This window comes from Barbus barbus (genome assembly GCF_936440315.1).
Source record: "Barbus barbus genome assembly, chromosome: 1".
NCBI lineage: Eukaryota > Metazoa > Chordata > Actinopteri > Cypriniformes > Cyprinidae > Barbus > Barbus barbus.
In genome coordinates, this window is record NC_136729.1 from 10,937,935 (window position 1) to 10,964,640 (window position 26,706).

Genomic DNA, 26,706 nt, shown 5'->3' on the forward strand with positions numbered 1-26,706 from the left:
GCCTCACAGGTCTTTCTAAGTGATCAGCTGTGTCTTGTTGCATTAATTCTTCAGATATTAAAAGCAGGGAATGTGTCGTATCAGTTATATCCATTACTTCTGTATTCTGAATCTTGCATTCGATGATGACACACAAACCAGGATAAAGACGAGGGAGCTGACTTTGAGAGAAAAGCAAGCAATTTGGATGCTAAAAGAAAAGAGGAAGTCAATTAGAGCTCTAGCAAAAACAAAAGGGCATGGAGAAATCAAGAGTTTGGAAACCACCAGCGACACCAGCAACCAACTACGACCTGATCGGCTGAGAAAACAACAGTAGTTGATGACAGACAAATCATAAAAGCTGTGAAAATGAATCTTAAAATACGTGTCTGTAAAATCACCAACAACTTCCTGAAAGCTGGGGTGATGCTCTGACAATTTACTGTCCTCAGGAGGCTTTGACACAGAATTACAGATGCTACACAGCAAGATACAAACCTCTGACCAGCACCAAAAATAGAAAGGCAAGATTAGAGTTTGCAAAAAAGCACAAAGGTGAGCCAGAAGAGTTTTGGAACGGTGTTTATGGACCGATGAGACAAAGATGAACCTTTATCTAAGTGATGGGAAAGCAAAAATGTGGAGAAAAAAAGGGAACTGCAAATGATCCCAAGCATACAGCCTCATCTGTAAAGCATGGTGGAGGTGGTGTCATGGCATGGGCATGCATGGCTGCCTCTGGAACAGGCCCTCTCAACTTTACTGATGACTTAATGCATGATGACAGTAGCATAATGGATTTGGAAGGGTACAAAACCATCTTGCCTACCAATATTCAAGAAAATGCCACCAGATTCATTGGGAAGTACTTCATATTGCATCAGGACAATGACCCAAAACACCCTGCCAGTTCAGTCAAGGAATTTATAAGGGCAAAGAAATGGAAAGTCTTAGATTGCCCAAGTCAATCTCCAGATTTAAATCCAAATGAACATGAATTTCGCCAGCTGAAGAGGAGAGTAAAGGCAGAAACTCCCCTAAACAAGCAACAATTGGAATTGGCCGCATTAAAGGCTGGGAAAAGCATTTCAAAGGATGAGACCAAGAATCTGGTGATGTCTATGGGTCACAGACTCACTGCTGCGATTGTGTGCAAGGGATCTGCATCTAAATAATAGCTTTTAATCTTTTATATCTGCCTTATGTTCAACTGTCCCAATACTTATGCTCACATCAATGAGTGGGATGAACTTTAAAAGTGCTGAACTTCTTAGCTGGTAAAACATATATGTGCTGAAACGGCTAATAATAAAATGTGACATTCTGTAGTTTTGTCTCATATTCATCTTTTTAATCATATTTGCAAATGTCTTGACTCCACAGCCAACAGAGCAATTTTGTCCGTTCCAATACTTATGGAGGGCACTGTATGTGTGTGTGTGTATACATATACTTTAAAAATACATATTTTTTGTTTTATATATTTCTTATTGTGTATATTTTATATTAATATTATTTTATACATAAACCATGGGTATTTTGGTATAAATTTGGTGTTTGTACTGGCACTATTTCACCCATGTAAATATTATTATTATTACTGTTATTATGCCCTCAAGTGTAAATTACTTTAGTTGTAGTAGTAGTAGTAGATAAATTTATTATCCCCGTGGGGAAGTTAGGTTTGCAGCACAGTCGCATAGGCACTTTATGACAGGACATCAAACATATAACACCAAACAATTAGTCCATACATCAGACACAGACAGACATAAAGAACATGCATCACACCCTACATTACACTATACAGCCAGCTAGACATCTAGCTTATTGACTGATTTAAAGCTTTTATGGCTTGTGGTATAAAACAGAATTTAGATCTGTTCTTAGTCAGGAAGGGTAGACAAAAACGACGCCCAGATGGCAGTGGTTTAAAGTGAGATGCTAGAGGATGAGTATAGTCACATATAATGTTATTTGCCTTTTTCACCAGTCTATTTTTATAAATGTGTTCCATGCTCGGTAGTGTTATCCCAAGTAATTTGCTGGTAGTTGTAACTGTTTTTCTGATTGTCTTTTTCTGTGACTCAATAGCATTTCCAAACCAGCAAGTAATACAGCAAGTTAAAACACTTTCAATAAAAGCAGTATAAAACATTTGAAGCATTTTGTTATTAACATTAAAAACAAGCAGTTTCTTTAAAAAGTACATTCTTTTCTGTGCCTTCGTGTGCAAAAGGTCAGTCCATAAATCCCATTTAAGCTTGTTATCCAGTACAATGCCAAGGTATTTGTAATTTGTGACAACCTGAATAGTTTCCCCATTAATAAAAGTGTTGGTAGATTGCTGTGATTTTCTAAAATTTATGGACATTTCTTTAGTCTTGTTAGTATTTAAAATTAAATGTGACTTATTGCACCATTCTAAAAAAAAGTCTAAAACTGGCCCATGATCTACCTCCCCATCTTGTAGCAGACTCACTAGGGCTGTGTCATCTGCATATTTAATAAAGTGCCTATTTTGAAAAGTACTAGTGCATGAATTTGTATATAAAATAAATAATAAAGGAGATAAAACACATCCTTGTGGAGAGCCTGTGGAAATTGTCATCGCATCAGACAGAACTGAGCCCACTCTGACCCGCTGGACTCTACTGGTAAGAAAGTCCATGATCCAATGAATAATCCCTGTGTTAAGATGGAAGTCATTGGCTAAAATCTCTCCAAGAGTCTCAGGTTGCATAGTGTTAAAATCAGATGAAAAGTCCACAAATAAAATCTTAGCATGAGTTTTTGGTTTCTCAAGATGAGTGTGCAAAAGGTGCATTAATGTCAAGATTGCATCATCCACCCCCCTGGAGACCTGATAGGCAAATTGAAGGGGGTCCATAAGATGGTGGGTTTGGAATACAATGTGCCTCTTTACCAGACGCTCCAAGCACTTCATAACCAGGGATGTCAGTGCTATTGGCCGGAAGTCATTTGGCTCTTTGGGTCTTGACAGTTTTGGCACAGGTACAATTGTAGATGTTTTCCACAGGATAGGGACTTTACAAAGATTAAGAGAGGAGTTAAAAATATCAGTAAACACAGGAGCTAACTGTTCTGTACAGTACTTGAGGATATTACCACAGATTTTGTCAGGGCCAGGGCTTTTCCGTGGATTACAGCGACTAAAAAGATGAAAGACATCCGATTGACTGATGTTTAAGACAGATACAGGAGATGGAGAGGGCAGCACAATGCCTGCCCGGCATGGCTGCCACTCTCAAAGCGACAGAAGAAGCTGTTTAGCTGGTTTGCCCTTTCCAGTCCCTCACCTCCGGGCTGGATCAGAGGAGGTTTCCCTCTGCCCTTATGTGGGACATTGGTCATGGTCTTAATCCCCTGCCATACCTCACGGGGGTTGCCCGACGCCAGGGTTGCCTCAATCTTCTGTCTATAACTGTACTTGTCCAACTGTATTTGTCTTTTAATCTGTCTCTGTATGTCCCTTTTGGCTGTGTCATCCTGATTCCAGTATGCTTTTTTCTTTTCAATTATAAGATGCTTTAATTTGTTAGAGATCCAGGGCTTGTCGTTTGGAAAAGTTTTAATGGTTTTTATGGGTATGACTGTGTCTACACAAAAATGTATGTAGTCAGATATTGTTTCTACATGTTCGTCTATATCAGGGCATTTAAAAATATCCCAGTTTGTGCAGTCAAAACAACCTTGCAGGGCCATAATACTGTCATTGTTCCATACTTTAACTGAACGTTCTTGGGGCTTCTCCCTCTGCAAGAGCCTTTGGTATATGGGTCGGAGATAAACAACATTGTGGTCAGATGCCCCTAGAGGTGGGAGCAATGATGAGGAATAGGCGTCTTTGACAGTTCCATAACATAAGTCTAGAAACTTTTTTTTCCTTGAGGGACAATCCACGTATTGATAATATGTGCGTAAGTACTTTTTCACAGGGCAATTATTAAAATCTCCTAAAATAAATTTAGGGGCATCAGGAGACAGTGACTCTAGCTTGTGGGAGAGATTAAAAATAATATCAAGTGCCCTATCAAAATTTGCCTTTGGGTGTATGTATACAACGGTTAAAAATATCTGGGGGAACTCCCTGGGCAGGTAAGAGGGCCGAAGGGAAACACACAACAGTTCAATGTCAGGGGTACACAAACTCTCTCTCACCACCACTGTATGACACCACTCGCCCCGAATGAGTAGACAGACACCGCCCCCCCGGGTCTTCCTGGTAATTGTAGGGTCCCGGTCAGTCCTAAAGACAGAGAAGCCGAGAGGTCTCACCTCGCTGGACAAGATGTTGTTGTCCAACCATGTCTCTGTGATAGCCATGACACAGGCACTCCGATACTCGTGCAGGTGGCGGATATTTGCAGTCAGCTCATCGGTTTTCGCTCTTAGGGACTGGGCGTTGATGAGCAGCGTGACGGGCAGAGGAAGTTTGTTTTTGTTTTTTGTGCAAATTGAACATAATGTTACTACTTAAACTTGTGGAAACATCTAAAACCCAAAACCAGAAATTTATTAGTAGAGATCATGAATATCACAAAAAAACATTTTCACACACACACACACACACACACACACACACACACACACACACACATACACACACACACACACACACACACACACACACACACATATACACACACACACACACACACACACACACATATATATATATATAGAATATTTAATTGTTTCACTTCTTCATACTAGAAATAAGGTCATAAATAATGCACTTTCTAACTCGTGTTGCTACACTGTATTTGGATAGACTGGATTCTTTGGAATGTTTTGTATCTGTCAGAAAGTGGGTGAAATTGCATAATGCATTCCCATGACCTCAGCATACCAGTGGTCATAAGTTTGTGTGTGCGAGAGTTTATCTGAGATCTGCATCGCTTCCTGATTTCACTCATTTTCTTCTCTTGTGAATTATTTCCTGCTCACTTGAGTTCCTTTTTATCTCTCTGCATTTTTTGTCTGCTACCTGTCAACTCTTCTTTAGTAAATGCACATCCACTCTAACTTCCTCTGTTTTTGTCTGTTCCTCTCCATGATCATCATCATTTCTCTCAGCTCATTCTGAACTGGAGCGGATGAGCTGTTCCTTCATTACACCTAACGTTCCTCTCCAGTACCACCCCTTGTCATACACTGCTCTTGACCCCTCTGCCCCGCCCCTCTCCACTTCCTGTATCCAACTCCCCTGTGCTGCCGGCAGCGTTCCACAGACACGCCCCTCCCCGTATGCCTTCACTATACCTGCATTTGTGCGTGCTCATCCGCCTGCCCTGCCCAAAATCTTCCAGCCGCCGACCGGCTCAGGTACAAACACTCATCCACCCGGTGCAATGCAGCAGATCACCACTGAGTTGTGCTGGTCTCCGTCCGCTGCACTGTGTACATGTCCATACCTCATAGATCATCCACAAACTCACTCTTCTGTGTTATTAATTACAGTACATGTTTTTATCATTTATGTTTTTAGAAGATTTGGTGTGCTTTAAAGGTGAAGTAATAGTACTATGAAAACCCATTTTTTTGCCTAACAAAAAAAAAGCAAAATTATTATTATTAATTATTATAAAAAAATATGATTAAAAATAAATAAATTTGGGAGGGGGGTCTATATATATAAAATTATATATATATTTTTTAAAGAAGACTTATGCTCAAGGCTACATTTGTTATTTTTGATTAAAAACTGTAAGATACTATGAAACATTCAAATTAAAATTTTTTAAAATATATTTTAAAATGTAATTTATTCCATTATTCCATTGCTGAATTTTCAGCAGTTTTCAATTTAACATTTCTTCTTATTATAAATTAAAGGATTCAAGCATCTTTGATGAATAGAATGTTAAAAATAGAAATATTTTGTAACATAAATTAATTCACATTTAATAAATACATTTATAATGCTACAAAATATTTCTGTTATAATTATAATAAGAAATGTTTCATAAGCACCAAATCAGCATATTAGAATGATTTCTGAAATAGCATGTCACTTTTTATCAATATAATGCCCTAGCTGAAAGAAGAAAAAAAAAATTAAGGTAATGCCTTGTAATGCACCTTATAATGCATTGTACAGTCTCATGAATAATTGTAACCACAGTTAAGACATTATAACACTTATCAATTCATTGTTACACCATGCATTTTAAATTGGGTTTTAATTATTTACGTCAAGATATAATTGTTACGGGGCGAACAAGACGTGAGACGTGCGGATCCATATGCAATCTTTTATTTATAAACATAGTCAATTCACAGGCAGGGTCAAACGACGGCAGACAGGTATGGCATGGGCAAGACACAAGAGTAATCCTAGGGCAAGCGTGGGTCGACGATCGGTGAACAATATCCAGTAGGGCAAGGCAGAGAGATAATCAGGTACACAAGCAAAGATCCAAACAAATTCAAAAATCAAATTCAAATTTTATTTGTCACATACATATACATACGTAGTACGACATGTAGTGAAATGTATTGTACGACTGTCCAACAAATTGTCCAACAAAATTAGAAAAACCTCAAGTTTACAAAAATACAAATAGAAAAAGTACAGTAACCATATATACAGAATAAACTAGCAATAAAATAAAATAACAAATAGATATGAGAATAAAAAATAGAATATGATTCTATATAGATTCTATAAAAAGTAAAGTGTATGTCAGTGATAAAGTGTCCGTGTGCTGTGCTGTGCAGTGCAGTAAAGTGTATAAGTGAGTAAAAGGATACTAAAGACAAAGACAAATGGTATGTAAGTCCCACTCATTTATCCTTCCGTACCTTCTACAAATTAGTGCAGATTGTACTTGAAAAATGTGCAAAGTGGAAGTGTGGGGTGATGTGATTAGAGTGGAGAGTGGTTTAGACTCCGAATGGCCTGCGGGAAGAAGCTCCTCCTCATTCTCTCTGTGTTCGCCTTCATGGAGCGGAAGCGTCTCCCTGAACGCAGCAGAGAAAAGAGTCCATTGTTGGGATGGCTGAGGTCCTTCACTATCTTCCTGGCCCTGGTCAGGCACCGCTTGCTGTAGATGTCCTGCAGGTTAGGGAGCTCGGTGTGAATGGTACGTTCCGCTGAACGCACCACCCTCTGGAGGGCTCGTCTGTCCTGCATAGTGCAGTTCCCGAACCAGGAAGTGATGCTGCCCGTCAGGACGCTCTCGATGGTGCAGGTGTAAAAAGTCTTAAGCACCCGAGAGGGAAGTCTAAAGTCCTTTAAGCGTCTCAGATGGTACAGACGCTGCCTGGCCTTCTTCACCAGGGTGCTGGTATGACAGGACCAAGTCAAGTCCTGCGTGATGTGAACACCCAGGTATCTGAAGCTGTCCACTCTCTCCACTGGAGTCCCGCTGATCGTGATCGGCTGGTACGACCGCTCCTGCTTCGTACTGAAGTCCACTATCAGCTCCTTAGTTTTGCTGATGTTCAGGTGTAGACTATTCACCTGGCACCAACTCTCCAGGTTCTTAATCTCCTGTATGTAGGCCGTCTCGTCGTTGTCTGAGATCAGGCCCAACACAACAGTGTCATCAGCAAACTTAATGATGGTGGTGGAGTTGGAAGTGGCCACACAGTCATAAGTGTACAGTGAGTACAGCAGGGGGCTCAGAACACAACCTTGAGGGGCTCCAGTGCTTAGGGTGATGGAGGATGAGGTGTGTTTACCCATCCGTACGGCTTGCTGTCTGTCCTTCAGGAAGCTGGAGATCCATTGGCACAAGGATGTGCTGAGACCAAGGACCTCCAACTTGGAGGTGAGTGTGGAGGGAATTATGGTGTTAAACGCTGAACTGTAGTCCACAAACAGCATTTTTACATAATTCCCTTTTCTGCAGTCCAGGTGACTTGTTGTGGTGTGGAGGAGGTGTGAGATGGCATCCTCCGTGGAGCGGTTATGTCTGTATGCAAACTGTAGTGGATCCAGTGTGTCTGGTAGTGATGCAATGATGAAGTCTCTGACCAGTCTCTCAAAGCACTTCATCACCACTGATGTGAGGGCTACAGGGCGATAGTCGTTTAGGCAGGTGGGCTGCGGTTTCTTGGGGACAGGAACAATGGTGGACTGCTTAAAGCATGAGGGGACTATGGACTGTTCCAGGGAGAGGTTGAAGATCTCGGTGAACACCGGTGCTAGCTGGTCAGCGCAGGCCTTCAGAACCCGACCTGTGATGCCATCTGGTCCTGCTGCCTTCCTGATGTTCACTCTCTTGAATGCCCTCCTCACGTCATGCTCCGTGATGGTGAATACGTTGTCCTCACCGGCTTCCTCAGCGTGCATGCAGTTAGCACTGCTAGCGCCGTTAGCGTGATTAGCTGCAGCCTCGAAGCGAGCATAAAAAGTGTTCAGCTCGTCAGCCAGAGAGGCGTCCGCATTCCCCGATCTGGAGGGTGGTGTTTTATAGTCCGTGATGGTTCTAAGTCCCTGCCACAGGCTCCTAGAGTCGCCATGTTGGAATTGCGACTCTAGTTTCCTCCCGTAGCGCTGCTTCGCCTCCTTCACCGATCTGCGCACGCTGTAAGATGCAGCCTTGTAATCATCCATGTTCCCGGTGATGAGCCCTGTGTTGTAGGCAGCGGAGCGGGATCTCAGGGCGTCGCGGATGGTTTTATCCACCCACGGCTTCTGGTTGGGAAACGTCCTGATGATGGTTTTCTGCACCGTATCATCCATTAGTTTCTCTATAAATCCCACAACCGCTTCCGTAAACAAGCTGACGTCATCAGAGCTGCGCCGGAACATGTCCCAGTCTGCGTCATCTAGCGCGTCCTGCAGAGCGGCCACCGATTGGTCCGTCCAGCGTTGGACCTCCCTCTGCACCGGGGCTTCCTGTTTCAGCCTCTGTTTGTAAACAGGCATGAGGAAGATGGCGGCGTGGTCCGATTTCCCAAACGGTGGTTGTGACTGTGCCTTGTAGCTGTTCTTGTATGGGGTGTAACAGTGATCTAATGTCCTTTCGCCCCTGGTGGGGCAGCTGATGTGCTGATGGAAGTTCGGCAGTGCACGCTTGAGGTTGGCACTGTTGAAATCTCCCAAAACAATGAATGCGGCGTCCCGGTGCTGTGTCTGGTGAAGGTGTAGTGTTTCATGTAAATCCCATATCGCAGTGTCCGTGTCCGCTTGAGGTGGAATATAAACGGCACTGACGATGACCGAGCTAAATTCCCGAGGGAGATAAAAAGGGCGACATTTGATGGTCAGAAGTTCAAGATTCGGTGTGCAGGAGCGTGAGAGGGGAACAATGCTCGCGCCGTCACACCAGTGTTTGTTCACCATCAGACATACTCCACCTCCCCTAGTCTTCCCCGAGTCCAGCGTTCTGTCCATGCGGTAAACCGAGAAGAACTCGGCCGGCTGGATGGCGTGGTCTGGTACCGCTGGGTTCAGCCATGTCTCGGTGAAGCAGAGAAGGTTGCAGTCCCGAATGTCCCTCTGGAACCTGACTCTTGCCCTGAGGTCATCGAGTTTGTTATCCAGCGACTGGACATTGGCGAGCAGGACACTTGGTAAGGGAGCGCGGTGTGCGCGAGCCCTCAGCCTGTTCCTGACGCCGGCTCGTTTCCCTCGAGGACGCCGGTACGGGTCGGGTCCTTTGTTCCTCCTCAGGATCTCGCTTGGCCAGGATGGGTCCGGGTTCAAAATCGGCGAAAGGTTAGTGCATTGTGCACCAATAGAAATAAGAGTGGCCCTGTCGTATGTAAGAATGGCCATCTTACAAAAAGAAACCGGTGTTTATAGTTAACAATACGAAAAAATAACAAAAAAAGACAAAGTTTGGTCGGAGCAGTCGTGACGGCAGCCGATCTCACCGGCGCCATCTTAAGTTTTCCGACGAGGGGCAAACAGAGTCCGAACGGCAAGGCAAAGGGTTAATCCAGGAGACACAGGCAGATATCAAAACACAAGGAAACAGGCAAGGCAAGACTAGACTAGACTAGAACAACTGAGTTGGCTCCGTAGAGTGGCTATCACTAGGATATGCGCTATACAATACTCGGCCGTGACAGAGAGGAAGTCCAAGGCTTATAAAGCGTGTGTGATTGGGTGATAGTTCTCAGCTGTGAGTGTGATTAGTGTAATCAGCTGTGTGTGTGTCGTCAGTGCAATGGATGATGGGAAATGGAGTCCAATGTGCTGTGTAGTGTGAAAGTCCATGTGGTGAGCGGGTGACCTCTGGTGGTGAACAAATGGAGGTTCATGGCCAGGATTTGTGACAATAATGTATTACACAGCACATTATGAATAATTATAATGCATTATACCCTTTAATAACCCTTTATAATGCATAAAGGCTTTAAGTAAAGTGACCCCAAACTTTTGAACAGTAGTGTATTACATAAACTGATTATGTGTCTTGCAATTGCAAAGTGAAGTGAAGTGACATTCAGCCAAGTATGGTGACCCATACTCGGAATTCGTGCTCTGCATTTAACCCATCCATCGTGCACACACACAGCAGTGAACACACACACACCGTGAACATACACCCAGAGCAGTGGGCAGCCATTTTATGCTGCAGCGCCCGGGGAGCAGTTGGGGGTTCGGTGCCTTGCTCAAGAGCACCTCAGTCGTGGTATTGAGGGTGGAGAGAGCGCTGGACATTCACTCCTTTGCATGAAATTCTAACAGCTATTTTTAAATAATGTAGTTTAAGAGATATAATCAAGAAATTAATTAGAAATTGTTTCTGGCAATTTTGTAAAATTATTTTTTCTTTGTACAAACTTCACTCCTAGATTCATTAAAAGGAATCTTAATTGACTTCTGAAAAACTGTCTGTTAAAAACAACAGATGAGGAAATAACAGCCTGAACACCATAGTAACTGCTGTAGCACCCTGTGAATTTGTTCATCAAACAGCTATATATCCAGCCCCTGACTTTGACCATTCTTGCCCTGTCACAACGTGATCTAATGAACCTTATTTACCTCAATCTAATGAGTGTTTTTGCCTCCTTTTAAACACACACATCAACAAATTTACAAAAAGCTGTAGCTTTACTTTCTATTTTCAGCTTTTTTTCCTCTCCACCTCTCATCATGCTATAATTTTTTCTTCTCCCCTTAAGTTGCTGTAAATGTCACTCAAATGGCGTCTGAAAGTCTTGCTTGGTCTGAGTTATTGGAAAGCAGTCGCTCTGCTGAGGGCGGTGCAGTTCCTCCCAAAAGGCCTCTCTCTTTTCTTCCTGGGATTAGCACACCTTCCTCTCTTTCCTCTGCTCAATCCTCCTCGTCCCATCAGCAAACTCCTCTACCTGATATAACCCAGAAAGGTAATAAGTCAGTAAAGATATAGCTTGCAAATAGTTGTATTGTAGCTTGCATTAAGTGTGTAATGTGTTTTTGCTTATTTGATATTTGCATGTTTTTCATTTTTACTTGTCCTGTTGCTGCTTCACCTTGCTTATATTCGGTCTTTTCTTCATTCTCCTCTTTTCTATCTCATTGTTTTCTCCCTTGATTTAGCCACCCATTCTGTTGCTCGTAGCAAGACCTGGAGACCTAAGTGTTTTCCCTCTTCACACTCCTCCCCTTCTGATTTCGACCCCTCCTCTTTTGAGTTTGGCTCCTCCCCTCATAGCACAATGACTTTACCTGCACCACGGCCCCCAAAAATCTATCGCGCCTCATTGGCTGAGCCAGGCTCCGCCCTTACAAAGCCTGCACGCATGCCCTCTGCCACTGAGACAGGTACATGGGCCAGATGTTCATATTTAACACATTTTTAAATTTGATGCCATTTTAATTTAAATTTAATTTGAACCAAATTTCATGTTCAGTACCCAGCTTTCTGAAAATTATTTCGAGGTCATAGAGCTATAAAGTCACTGTGAAAGACCCTATGAAAGAGTTTTATGTTTTAGTCCATGCTTGTTAGCTTTGAGTCTGTTTATATACTTGCGCACTCCTAAAAGTTGACCAAATACAATGCTGTTCAAAAGGTTGGCATTGGTAAGATTTGTTTGTTTTTAAATAAGTCGACTATTATACTATTATCGCCAAGGCTGCATTTATTTGATCAAAAATACAATAAATTAATAACAGTAATATTGTGAAATAATATTATTGTTATATATATATATATATATATATATATATATATAAAATAATATTATATAATATCAGAAATATTTTAAATATGCTGATTTGCTGCTAAAGAAACATTAATATCAATGTTGAAAACCATTGTGCTGCTTAATTTATTTATTTAATTTTTTTTGGACATCGGGATATTTTTTTTTCAGGATACTTTTATGAATAGAAAGTTCAATAGAACAGGAATTATTTTTTTTTGTAAAAAACTACTGTCAAGTTTGATAAATTTATATTCACTTTTATGAATGAAGGTATTCATTTCTTAAATAAAAAAATCTTTCTAACCCCAAACTTTTGTAATAAAATGTGTAATTTGTATGTTATGGAAAGATTAACCAAAACATTGGTGACTCTCTAGAATAATATGTAACATATAATGTAAATTATAAAATCCATCTTCCTCTAATTAACAATAGCAAGTAGTAAATGGCTGTGACATAAGATTTGAATTCCCTTGTTCTCTTTTTACATTTTTTTCAAACATATTTGCAGATCTATGCTAATCATACCATTTTTTTTCTTCTTCTTTCTTCCCCCTGTAAATACTGTCTACTTATCATACCTGCACTCTGTCATTATTTACTATGGTAAACTCCAGCATCTTGGCAAAAAGAGTGGAGGCCTCCCAAGCTGCACCCTGCAGCACCCTGTCCTGCTCCCCTTACCTCTCCAGAACACATTAACCAACAGTGTCATCCAGCCTCAGTGACCTCCTCTCCTCCTGCACAAACCCCTCCCCTAATGTATGCCCCCCTTCCTGCAACGTCTTCATCCTATGTGCTTCCTCAACCAATGGACTGCTCTACCATTACTCCCAGTCCTGCTGTAACATCTCCCGCTGTGGCTCCTTCTTCTGAGATGCCCAGTGTTAAGTCAGTCTCTACTTCTTGCTCTCAAACCCTGTCAGCTGTCATCCTCTCTCCTGCTCCAACATCACTGGTTCCTCCCTCCATTGCTCCTGCTGCTTCATCTAGTTCTCAGTCCACCCCATATATATGTGGTTCTACTCTCTTGTCATCTCCTCATCCCACTCTTTCCGATGCTCCTCTAAGTTCCACTCCCGATGTTGGTCCTATGGTCACTGCACCTGTTGTTGCAGAGTCAGGTAGAGAACAAACACTCTAGGATAACTGTATTCTAAACCTGTTTGCATGTGTTAAACTAATGAAATGATTAGTTTTCATCTGTTGAGTTCAAGATGAAAAAAATCCATCCGCATTTTTATAGGGTTTTGGATGCCCTTCATTGGAGCATGAATATTGTGAAATTTCTAATCCTCGTTGTCTGAATCAACCATACCTCATTTTTAAAGGGATAATTCCTTCAAAAATGAAAATTGTCATAATTTAAGCCACGTTCACACCAAGAACGATAACTATAAACATATCTATAAAGATAAAGATATTAACGTCTACACCAGTGAACTATATCGTCTGTTTATTATAAGCGCATGTGCTTCTGTCGCTTTAAATTCTCCTGCTTGTTATAGCAGAATCGATTCTGATTGGCTGTCAATGTTTGCATCGTTCATTAGCTGGAAAACAATCGTTCTGAAAATGATTCCAACTATATCGTTTCTAGTGCCTTTATTGTTATAGTTGCTATTCTTTAATATTGAGAATGATTTTTAGAACTCTGTCTTTATCGTCATCTTTATAGTTATCGTGTTTGGTGTGAACAGGGCTTTACTCGCCCTCATGATGTTCCAAAACTACTGGCTTTTGAAAATAGCATTTGGAAGTAAAATAATGATAAATGTCACTGTTCATCAACTCATGTTATTGAACAGAATTAAAGCAACACTGAAATGTTACATTACAATTAGTATTAAGCTGCTTTGAAACAATCTGTATTGTATAAAGCGCCATTTAAATAAATGTAATTTAAATTAAATGCATTTTAAAAGGAATAGTTCACCCAAAAAGGAAAATTTGAATATTTACTCACCCTCAAACCATCCATGATGTAGATTAGTTTGTTTCTTTCTTCATCAGAACAGATTTGGAGAAATTTAACATTACATCACTTGCTCACCAATGGATCCTCTGCAGTGAATGAGAGTCCAAACAGCTGATAAAAACATTACAATAATCCACAAGCAATCCATATGATTCCAGTCAACCAATTAAATGCCTTTAAGCAAAAAGGTGCATGCTTGTAAGAAACAAATCCATACTTAAGATGTTTTAACTTTAAACCATTGCTTCTGGTCAAAATCCATAACACTTCTTCCAGTGAAATCCACTGCTGTCTTTTCACATCAAAATCCACCGACATATTTGTTTAGAACTGTTTTCACTTGTAAACGGTGCTTGATCTGTGCATATTTCTCTTCTGATTCAGACAAGATTCAGACATTTTCACTGGAGAAAGCAATATTATGAATAGACTCGTATTTTAGCCAGAAATAACAGTTTGAAGTTAAATCGTCTTAATAATGGATTTGTTTCTTGCAAACAAACATTTTCACTTAACGATGTTATTTGATGGACTGGAGTCTTGTGGATTGCTTGTGGATTATTGTAATGTTTTTATCAGCTGTTTGGACTCTCATTCACTGCAGAGGATCCATTGGTGAGCAAGTGATGTAATGTTAAATTTCTCCAAATCTGTTCTGATGAAGAAAGAAACAAACTAATCTACATCATGGATGGACTGAGGTGATTACATTTTCAGCTAATTTTCTTTTTTTAGGAGAACTATTCCTTTAAGCCGTGTACAGATTTTGAACAGACAAATTTCACATGCAATTTTATTATTAAAAATTCAGCAATCGGTATTCACATTCCAAAGTTAATTTCCAAAATATTATTTAAAAAAAAAATATATTCCTCCTATAATTTTCAACAGACAATTTTCAGTCATTTTATTTTACTTTCTGTATTTGTAAATTCAGTGGATATGTTGCACATACATTACTGTTTACTTCCATAAGAACCTGAATAAACTTAAAAGAATCGTCATTTTTGGGTGAACCTAAACCCTTTAAATTGTTTCCTCTGTGCACTCATCTCCTCATCATTCATTATTCTTTTGTAATCATTCTCTCCTTTTTCTGTCATCTTCCATTCTCATCTGGTTAATGGCAAACTCAGAGCCTCTCTCAGAGGTCCAGACGTCCGAATGGAGGCATCAGGTTGTGCCCACAGTGGTTAGACCTAATGTGCGCAGACCAGTAGCCCCTCTTCCTGCTAATACCCCTACCTCTCCTTTCATTCTTCCTTCACCCTCATCCATGATCCCTGACCCCCACATTTATGCCCAAATGTCCACTGTAGCCCCAGTTATCACCTCCATTTCAGTGCCTTCCACTGACTCACTCACAGGTACATATGCTGGCCTGAACCTTTATCTGTGCTTTATTCTCATTCTATTTGTTTGCTGTGAATATGTATGTTGTACATTGAATAGATAACAGAGAACTGATTTTAAATGTTTTGAGCTAGTGTGATCTGTTTTAGATTACACTCGAACATTTCTTGCATAACAGGACAGTACCGGAAGGCCAAACATTCCATTCTTCCCTGTGGACCGATCCATCATAACTATAAAACTGTTCAGTATTTCTGACTCACAGTTTTTTTATATATTGTCTTAAGACTGGTATGAAATCAAGATAAGGATTCAATAGCAGATAATCACAGTTTATTATCAAGCAAACAGAGTCACAAGTGGCAACTGAGCTTGTGCACAGCGTTGATTGGACGGACGCAGGGACGCAATAAGCAGCCAGATCCGACTGTAGAATCCTCCGAAGTCAGAGCGGAGACAGGACTGTAGAATCCTCCGAAGTCAGAGCGGAGACAGGACTGTAGAATCCTCCGAAGTCAGAGCGGAGACAGGACTGTAGAATCCTCCGAAGTCAGGGCAGAGACAGGAAACACTCCAGGAAACAAACAAGAGGCAGCACAGGAACACATAGAAACTCTGAGGATCTGACAGTGAGAGATGCGTTAGCTGATCTTAAATAGTCCCCAGTGATGAGTAACAGCTGGAGCCGCTCAGCCCGTAATCACGAGCTGGCCACACCCACTCAACCACACACACCAAAACAGACAAGCAGGCTGAGACAGTGATTCTATGAACCGTGACAAAGACAGCATTACCTTAAACAATATTGAAGTTTTAATGTAGTGTATTGAATTGTTACTTTTTCCATAAACACACAAATGTTTCAACAAGACAAGCTTTTGTAAAAGAAAACAGAATTTGGAGATTATCAACAGCAGTCAGAAAACACATTATTTGCAAATTATTTTGTAAATCATATATTGCATGATGTTACGCCCCCTGGAGGACGCATGAATGAAACTACTTGGTAAAAACAAACAGTAAATATAAAATATACTATTGTTTAAACAATTGAGCTTGGTAATTATTTATTTTTGTATTTATTTTGCTGCTCAATAAACATTTCTTATCATTATCAATTCTGAAAACAGTTTTTTTTTAGAAACAGTGATACCTTTTTAAATAATTTTTTATTAATAGAAAGATAAAAAGAACAGTGTTTATTTGAAATTGAAATGGTTTGAAAAAAATGAAAATGTATTTAGTGTCTTTTGATCAAATTCACGTTTTTTTGCTAAATAAAAGTATTAATTTCGTTAAAAACTAAACTAGTGTATGATGTTTTTTTTTTATAACGTACAACAGAGACATGGATGATAGATTGATAAGTTGCTTGTATGATTTGCATGAATTTGATTAAATACTGATCTTAAAAGCAGATCTGTACCTTAACAAACACGTAGGAGTCTTGAACTTCTATTCCATATTTTATCCTGTGTTAACTGCAACAGATGGATAAAGATTTTTAATAATGCCTCAGTGGAATGCTGGAATGCTGCTTTAGTGCTTAATATTTTGCTATAGATACAGTATACTATATTATATTATTATGACATATTTTACATTTCTGTTTCAGAGCAACACAGACAATTAAGTGTATTAGCAGAGGAGGAATATCCCAATACAGTGTCTTCTAGTGAGTATACACTACAGCTGCTTTAACAGATAACCTCATTGTACTGTATATAAATTTGATTGTTTTCTTTGACTTATTTGTAATTCTTGTGTGGTGTCTGGGCATATTTCTACAGCTGATGAGGATGCAGACGCTAAGCCCACAGATGTTCATCCAAACCATGAACCTCACCCTCGCAGAGCCGGAGTCATCAGTAAAGCCAACCAAAAACCAAACAGCAGTATGGACAAGCAACGGCCTGTTTTTGGACTTGCGGTTGTGCGGCCTGCAAAAGGGTGAGTCATATGTGGAAAACTGAGTTTTGCTGATTGGTTGATTTTAATAACAAGTGCATTGGAGCAGAGATGTTCACAAGTCTTTAACTTGGAGTCCGAGTCAAGTCTGAAGTCTGTGTCGCTGGAGTCTGAGTCAAGTCTGAAGTCTGTGTCGCTGGAGTCTGAGTCAAGTCTCGAGTCTTTGGTCACGAGTCCGAGTCGAGTCTCAAGTCATTTAATGGCTCGCTAAAAAAAATCCAATTCAGAATTCTCATGTATTGAAATCTTCCTATTTACGAAGCTGGGCTATAGAGTATAGACAAAATATATGATCTATGATCTGCTTTGTAAAAAAGATTACAAAGGTTAATGTACATCCAGCCTGTTACTTATGGTTTAATCCATTACCATGTTCAAAACAGTTTACAGATTACAGTTTATTCTTTTATTATTTTATTACTTTTATTACAGTTTATTTGTTTATTATTTTATTATTTTTCTCAAATGATATAAGAGTCCGATCTACCATGACACATAAGGAAATATGTGACACAGATATTACAAAACCATAAAAATAAAGTATTTCTTTATGATATAAGTCAGGGGTATTCAATTAAAGTTCCAAGAGGCACGGCCTCTATATTTTCCTCTAAGCAGAGGTCCAGGCAAAAAAAAATAAATAAAATTGTATCACAGTTTTACATTTAGATACATACGAAGCCATGTTCATGTTTTTCCTCCTGAAATCTATACTATTTTAATATTTTGCTTAAAAGCATTATCTACTATAGATACAAATACTAGACTAGAGGATATAGCGCTGAAAGATATTTGCCATAAACGAACCTGAGAGCTTGTTATGTGATCAGCTCCGCTGTTTTGACGCGCTAATCCCGTCCGTCTTTTGAATATCAGTTATATAAGTATTTATGGATAAAAGATTCAAGTTGTTTTTAAAATATTCACGAGTCCTTTTCCTCGAGTCGACTCAAGTCTGGAGTCATTTCAGGTCGAGTCTGAAGTCAAGTCTGGAGTCTATAAAAATGCGGCTCGAATGCGACTCAAGTCCGAGTCACTAACTCGAGTGCCCATCTCTGCATTGGAGTGAACAAAGCACTGACAATTTGATTTCAATATCTGGAATACTTCAGTGTTGCATTTACTACTATGGGTGACTTTTTTGGAAAATCTTTGATGAAACAATAATAGCCTAATGTATTTTATTTTATTATTTTATTTAAATTATTATTTTTTATTTAATTGTATTTAATTGAATTTTTTGTGTGTGTTTGTATTGTATTATACTATGTTGAATCAAACTGAATGTTGTTTGGTGTGTTTATAAATGCTAATAATCACTTACAATTGTGAGGACTTTAACCCTGCTCCAAAACCAAAATTTAACTTTGTTATGATATAAATTTAATCCAATTAGGCAACTGACCCCAAGGTCACAAAAGCAACAAAAGAGTTTTGAATTTTACGTTTTAGAAATGGTTACTGACATTTTGAGGCTATTGAGTTTCTTTGATTTAAATTCAGGGTTAAAGTCACTTAATTTGCTTTTTTGTATTAGTTTGTATCTTAAAACACAAGTTGGTAATGAACGAAGGGAAAAATATTTATGAGCATGTTATGTTCATACAGATGCCAGGAGCATGAAATAATTGTTTAAAAATTACATTGTATTAGAGCATGTGTTACAGACCTGCCAGGCTCTGCCACCTCCCAATCACAGCGATCACTCTCACCTGAATTCTGATCACGCTCACCTGCTCCTCATCACGTCCCTCATCACAGCGTCCCATAAAGCCACACACCACCCAGCTCTCGATGTCTGGTCTCGTTCCTGCGAAGAAGGACTGCTAAAGCTTCCACAAGCCTTAGTCATTATCTCGTGGAAGATACTTACCTGTTTCTCTGTTCGCTTACCTTCTATGCTCCTAGGATCCTGCTCCCAGTCTACTCCCGAGTCTCCGTGGTTCTGCTCCAGGTCGGCGGCATGTGTATGTTCGCTGCTATTCCCGTGTCAGCCATCAAACCTGCAATTGAAAGGACAAGACGCAAGTTCAATACCAGATAAACTGGTCTAGACGTCAAGTTCATTACTCACCTGCGATTCCCACTGTCTCATACTGGTGATTCAATAAACTAGCCTGAACTTCCCTCTGCTTATGTCTTTCTTCTGTAACAGCATGGTCTTTCATTAACACTTTATTCATTTCAGAGAAAGGTAATTCACATTGTTTCAAGGTGATGCAATGCAGTATAATTTAGACTTTTTTAGTTCTTGCTGTCTTCCCAGCACACTTAATCAGTTCTGATGTGTTTTCTTCCTAGACCAGAGAGTATGACCTCTCTGCTGCCCAGTGACCAAAAGTCACATTCTATCACTGATGTCACATATTTTGAGCTGCCAAAATCAGAGCTGTATGAAACAGATAGAGTACACCCCCATGCAGCCCTCGAAAATGTTGCAGAACCTGCTGCTGTCCCTGCATTCACCAGTCCATTAACTGAGGTCCAGATTAATCAGTCAGAGAATTCACAGAGCTCTGCTGAGCTGGCTGTTTTACACTCAGCTGCACATGAGCAGACAGAAGATGAGATGATTCCTCATAAAGACAAGACAGAGCCCTTTCAAAGTAGCGTTCAACTAGCAGAAATACAAGCGCAAGAGGCCAGCCCAGAATCTGTGCTGCAGCTGCTCTCAAATACAGAAATGTCCCAGTCAGATCACATTAATGAGGGGTAAGTGTGGAATGATGCACGTGAAGTGTGAAGTCTGTCAAATTTGCCAGCATAGCTTCTGTGTTGCATTTGAAGCTTATGCTATATTAATATAAAATGCAAATGCTTTGTGCATGGTCCATTCGCTTATTATTATTCTTAAATCCATTTTATATCCTCCCTCTGATCTCTGTTCTAATGTCCCTGTCCATCAGCACCAAAAGCATGGCCGCTTTTCTGCCCTCTTGCCCAAAAGAGTCCCATTCTCCTTGTTCACCATCCATATTAGCTGATGACATAGCTGAGAATCAAAAAGGAGACTTGTTTGTAGACCGACTACCTAAGATGAACCAGGAAGTCAAGAAAGCACATGAAGGAGAAGAGCCTAATGTCGACAGTTCTCCATCTGTTCCCAGTATGATATATCTTCTTCCAGCCTGTCCGAGAACTGCTTTTGCACCTGGGATGCCATCTATAACCTTTCAAGACACAAAGTGGCCTTGGGATGAGTCTGTGAAGATACTGAAAGAGCACATTCAAAAGGAGAAATCAGCAAAAATTATTCAATATATGGATTGCTCATTGTATGACCAAAGCACTGTGGAAAATATGGTATCCCTACAGTTAACTTGTACAAGAGCAGCCAGCATCCCAGGATTGCCATCTGTGCCATTTTGTATGGCCAGTCTCCTTCCATTATGTCCAGATGTCTCTGTAGTTCCAGGTTTATCTTCAAGATATCCAGTCATTTGCACAGATGAAACCTGGCTATTTTATTTTAGGAAAAACAAGCAACAGATTTTGCCAAAATCCTCAATGAAGGTGGATTTTGAAACTGCAAGAAAGATGGTTGCATTGAGATCATCTTGCTCAGCAGCAACCAAGACTCCAGGATTTCCATCTGCTCCAAAACCAGTTGCACCAAGTATGGTCAGGATTTCACCATGTTGTCCAAAGATTTCTTGTACATCTGCAAAAGAACTTGCCAGTCAAAATGTCTTCCAACAGTGGCCACCCAACAATAAATCATCTGTGATAATACCACAAAGGAACCAGTCCAGTTTGCCTCAAGTTCTAAACATACTGAAAGAGGACCAGTTAACAGAGATGATGAACTTAGTACCATCTTGCCCAAGAAAAGCAAGGAGTTCTGGTTTTCCATCTGCACCAAAACGAAAACAAGACATTGCATTCTGTATGTCAAAACTCACACCTCTATGTCCAACAACCTCTTGTGTCACTGGAATATCAGCTATACAAATTCTTACAAGCACTTCAGATTCATTTAAGGAGTGGCCAAAGGACATTAAGCCATTTTGGATGAAGACACTAGCATCTCAGCCGTGTCATTTAATCTGTCCATGTCCAACTCAGTATGAAGTTACAGAAAGCAATATGCTGTCATTGATAACATCTTGCCCAAGAAAAGCAAGAACACCTGGATTTCCTTCTGCACCGTGGCTCATCCCTGAAACACAAATAATGTCTGGTACTCTATCAACATGCCCACAGACAGCTAAAACACCAGGCTTTCCCTCTTTAGTCCAAAGCAAAGTTGATAAGACTTTGGTAAATAATTGTTTTTTTGAGGAAAAAGCTTTTTGTATGCGGTGTCTGCCAGTGTACACGTTTGACAAGCTAGATATTGCTTATCAGGACAAAGAGAGTTTTAAAGGAATGTGTGCTATTTTGCCAAGTTGTCCAGTGAAAACAAGTGTCCCTGGCTTTCCATCTACACCAAAGCCCAAATTAATGGTTTATCTTCTCCAGTCCTGCCCAACAGTCTCAAATGTGCCTGGGATGCTATCAAGCATAATATCTGAAGTGGAATTACAGTGGCCTTTAAATGAAAGGCCATTATGGGTAAAACAATTAAGCAGAATGGTTCAGTCCATACATGCTGTTCCTCCTCAGTGCAGAGAAATAAAGGATAAAGCCCTCATTAAGCATATGGTAGCTTTGCACCCAACTTGTGCAATCAGTGATAAATTGCCTGGCTTCCCATCTGCTCCAAGAAAAATAACCGAGAAGAAAGCACCAGATATGTTCTCCCTCGTGCCATCTTGTCCACATTTTACAAAGGTATTAGGTTGGCCGTCTGTTGACTTGGGAAGTGAAGCAATAGATTCAAGTGCATGGCCTCTGGATGCAAAGCAGCCATACAAGAGAACCTCAAAGGATGAGTCCGATATAATTTGTTCTTCGTTGAATCAAACATATGAAGACCATCTGAATTTCCACACAGACGACATGGCTATGATTATGCCATCCTGTGCAAAGCAATCCAATATCCCTGGTTTTCCATCCACATATTCAGAATCTCCACATATGCTTAATCATGCAAAAAATACCCAAGTGTCACCAGAAGATGTTGGCCATAAACAAGAAACTTCAACTGTGCTTAGTCCAGTAGATACTGAGATAGACCTGTCCAGTGCAAACAATTCTGACAGTAGTTTTACATTAGAGAAGACCAAGGAGAATGAGAACTTTTGGGCAAGATGTGAGGAAGGACAAAAGGGAATTCTGGAGAGGGGGTAAGTTCAGAATTGCCCAAGTGTCACAAAGAAGACATTTTGTATTGCACATCCTGCAGGCAGTGGATAGTGCATTAAATACTTTGACAATTGTTTCTAGGAAAATGCATTGCAGAATGTGGCACTCCATACCAGACATGCCACTATTACTGACTGTTGAGGAGAGGTGAGTTTGGCAAGGAAACATAAAATAGAGAATTTTTTGCTTTGCCTTGCCGCAACTGCATCAGATTTTTTTCCACCTGCATATAACATTTATATCCTCTGCTCTCTTAAAGGCATAGTTCAACCCAAAATGAAAAATCTGTCATCATTCACTCACCTTTTTGTTGTTCCAAACCTATATGCATTTCTTTCTTCTGTTGACACAAATGAACATATTTTGAAAAATACCACAAGTTTAGAACAACATAAAGATAAGTAAATGATGACAGAATTATAATTTGGGTCACCAGTGCCTTTAATATCATAAATGCATAAAGGTGTGAAAACTAAGTACAGCTTGTGAGTTGTAACAGAGACAATTTAGGCCTGCATCAGGTATACTGAATCTGAATGGCTGCCAGTAAACAAAATGATGCATGCAGTCAAATCTACTTGCAACCTCGCATCTGACATCTGATTATATGCTTATTTTTCTCAGATGTCTACGCATAAGTGCTCAGATTCCGCCTTCTGAAAATTACAGAGACACTTTGGTTATAAACGATGACGAAGATCAAGGTGTATTATGGACATTGCAAGACAGCCTAGAACAGTTTGCTGAAGGTTTTAAGTTAGAAGAGACTACAAAAGATCATAATAGAATGGTACCTTCAACAGCTGAAGATCAGCCTACAGGACTGCAACAAGAGTGTGTCCCAAACATGGTAGATCTTCTTCCATCATGTCCACTGTTCTCAAGAGTTTTTGGATGTCCATCAACAGCGCTATCTAGCATATGTAAAACAGACATAATCAACTGGCCTACTGATTTAAGTATCATTTGGGATGAGCCACGTAACTCACCAAAAAATATTTTAAAACCAAACTTGGAAAAATCCCCCTATGAGGCAAATATGGTGTCCCTGACATGCACATGTCCAACTGAAGCAAGAATTCCTGGCTTTCCATCTGCTAAGAGACCCACAGAGGCCTCATGTATGTCTTTTCCAGAAACATTCATTGTTGTTGACACATCTTCACAGACCCCAATTCCAGAGGAAAAGCATCATGAGGAGTGGGTGAGCATGGAAACATCATTATTGGAAGAGCATCCTGAAGTAAAGCCAATTTTACACATCGAAAGCCCAGTTGAGTATTCAGAGACGACTACAATGATGGTGGATACAGTTCCATCTTCAAAACTTGATTTCACATCTTCTCCAAAGAGTGAAGAAATGCTTATTCAATCATGTGAAGAATTAATTCTTCAAGAGTCTACAATTGCTGAGTCAGAACTGAGGGATGATTCCAAGCCTGCAAATGAGAAATTAACCTTTGTGTCTGAAAATGCTGCACAATTGCCAGATTCTATCCCTGAAACCCAAGCAGAGCCAAATATGTTGGAGCTCCTTCCATCCTGTCCGGTGCTTTCTAGAATCTCTGGATGTCCTTCTCTAAGGGTCCTTGAAGGCATGGAGTGCATTAGTGATCAAGCAGTAATCTTTTGCAATTTATTAAAAGATAGACAGACTGGTATTTTTGATCTCATTAAAGATGAAAAAGACTCCCAGATTATAGCTCTGGCACCAACATGCCCAAAAGCATCGTGTATTCCAGGCTTTCCATCTAGACCACATCGTAAATCACAGATGGAGCTGAACATGCAAAACATTTGTCCCTCTTGCCCAGAGATTTCGCATATAGCTGGTTGTCCAAGCATCCAGAACCCTAAGATGTCTAATTGGCCTTTGACTACAGTTATTTTGTGTTCAAATACATTAAAGAAACCCCCTGTTGTTTTGGACATGGACAAGATATGCAAAGAAAATGGTCATAGAATGTTTGCTTTGGCACCTACATGTCCATCACTGGTCTGTGTTCCAGGTTTTCCATCTGTGCCCGAGGCAGTAATGCTGCACATGCTTCCCACTTGTCCGGAGAAGTCTAATGTTATAGGGTTTTCTTCTAAGAAGGAGCATTTAGATTGGTTTGTTGACAAGAAAACATTGTACAATGTATCTTTTAAAAAGAAACCTGTTGTTTTTAATGACAGAGGTGATTGGCTTAGTGAATTAACCATAATAATGTTTGCATTGGCTCCAACCTGTCCATCAAAGGCAAGAATACCAGGATTCCCATATGCACCTAAGTGCAAAGCTTCACTTTCCCCCAGTATGGTTGATCTACATCATTGTGTTCCAAAGAAGTCAAGAGTCATGGGATTCTCATCAAGTGAGGGAATAAACGCAGGAACATGGTTTGAGAATGAAACGCCCTTGTTGGAGAGGCCACTGAGAACATGGTCAGAGCTGCTTGTCCAGTTTAATTTCGCAACTCCATATAAAGAAATTGACAAAAATATTTTGCAGAGGATGTTTGCACTAGTACCCACATGCCCAAGAAACGCATGCATACCTGGTTTCTCTTCTCTACCTCAGGCTAAAGCGGAGGCTTTCTATCTCAATAAAGAACCAGATGCAGTCAGCCTTTTGCATTCTTGCCCAATGTTTTCTTTTATTGTTGGTGTTCCTACAGTAAAATCTGTGCCCATAGAAGAGTCTCAAGAAAGCATATGGTCCACTCAGAAGCCCATATTGGTTAAACCTCTTAAAGAAAAACTGTTTTGGTCTTTAAGTTATACAAAGGATAATGAAGAGTATTCAAAAACCATGTTCTTGCTTGCCCCTACATGCCCCGATAAGGCCAGAAATGATGGTTTTCCATGCTCAGAGAGGCTTAAAAAAGTAGAGGCTCCAGTGACAACTGCCTTCCCAGCTTCTCCAGAGGCTCCATTCTCTGTAACCAATGAAACAGATTTTAGTCACCTGTTCCCTGAAATGCCATGTTCCCTAGTTGAAACAAGGCTTCCTGATTTCTCAGATGCTTCTACATATGCAATTTCTCCATCGAGTCCAACCCAAGAACACACCAAATTTGAAGCCAAATACATAGAATACATAGAATTTACCCAATACATAGAATCTGAAAGAAATCAAGCACTGGATATAACGGGGCCTGGTAAGAGACCTATTTTTAGAGTGTGGCTTGAACATTGAGCTACATGTATTCTCAGAATTCTATAGACTTTTATTTTACTCTTTTTTTAAAGAAAATCCTAAAGAAATAGGAAGTTCTTATGAAATGCTCTTGGCTGAAGGGTGAGTTACATAGCATGCTTTGTGTGTGGCGGTTGAAAACATTTTAGAAGTACATTTGTGTTCTTTTGTTGCATGTGCAGTATATTGTTTTGACATCGTTTGAGATGTTTTGTACATTAATTGAGGCCACATTTATTTTATTGTAATTGTTTTACATGCAAATTATTTCTTGACATTGTTGAGGCTTAATGGGAGGTTTATGCAAGCCTGTTCATGTACAGACAACACCCATTGTGTCATTCAAAATCCAATAAAACATGGCTCAACGTGATTTGTTTTGACCCGATTAATATCTGACTTTTTCTTCACTAACTTTGTTATATCACCTGACTGTATGTTGTGCCTAAAAACACCTTTGGTGCATGTACATGAGAGAGACGCATGGTGCATGTGAATTGCATCATGGACCATGTTGACTATTGAACTATTCTTTATCAGTATTGAACACCATGAGGTGAAGTTTTTTCTGGAAGAGCAAGATGTTGGGGAGCAGTCTGCTAGTAAAACTCATGATACTGCAGAGCCTGGAGAGACTGCTATAGCATTAGGATGGGAAGTTTTGGAGGCAGATGATAATTCCACTGAAAAAGAAGGATCTTCTGGTCTTGTTAGGACTATAGTTGATGTCTTTCACAGAGGGTAAGTTCAAATAACATAACTGGGTGAAATCACTGAGCATGTTTACTTTGATTTTATTTGAAAAACACTTGCAAAATATGTAGACCTGTTTAATTTTTTAGTTAGATTCATATAAATATCCTAAGAAATTAAGAAA

At 39.9% G+C, this 26,706-nt stretch overlaps 2 protein-coding genes across 5 annotated transcripts in view; both read left to right on the forward strand.

Annotated features, from left to right (window-relative positions):
- Window positions 1–26,706, forward strand: part of LOC306871242 (EH domain-binding protein 1-like) — a 52,707-nt gene that overhangs the window by 14,324 nt on the left and 11,677 nt on the right. For 2 of the 4 annotated variants that reach the window (XM_079419036.1, XM_079419035.1), the window contains 2 exons: window positions 17,049–17,108; window positions 17,224–17,383. In XM_079419036.1, coding sequence (XP_079275162.1) covers window positions 17,049–17,108; window positions 17,224–17,383 — 220 coding nt within the window. Of the gene's footprint in view, window positions 1–11,094; window positions 11,299–11,491; window positions 11,717–12,719; window positions 13,227–17,048; window positions 17,109–17,223; window positions 17,384–26,706 lie in introns of all 4 variants that reach the window. The other 2 variants (XM_079419033.1, XM_079419034.1) reach the window with 2 other exon arrangements.
- Window positions 19,671–26,227, forward strand: LOC306871266 (uncharacterized protein). The gene is made up of 3 exons (XM_079419070.1): window positions 19,671–20,113; window positions 22,730–22,795; window positions 23,273–26,227. Exons 1-3 carry the CDS (start codon window positions 19,686–19,688, stop codon window positions 25,827–25,829), a joined length of 3,051 nt encoding a protein of 1,016 aa, XP_079275196.1. The 5' UTR covers window positions 19,671–19,685; the 3' UTR covers window positions 25,830–26,227.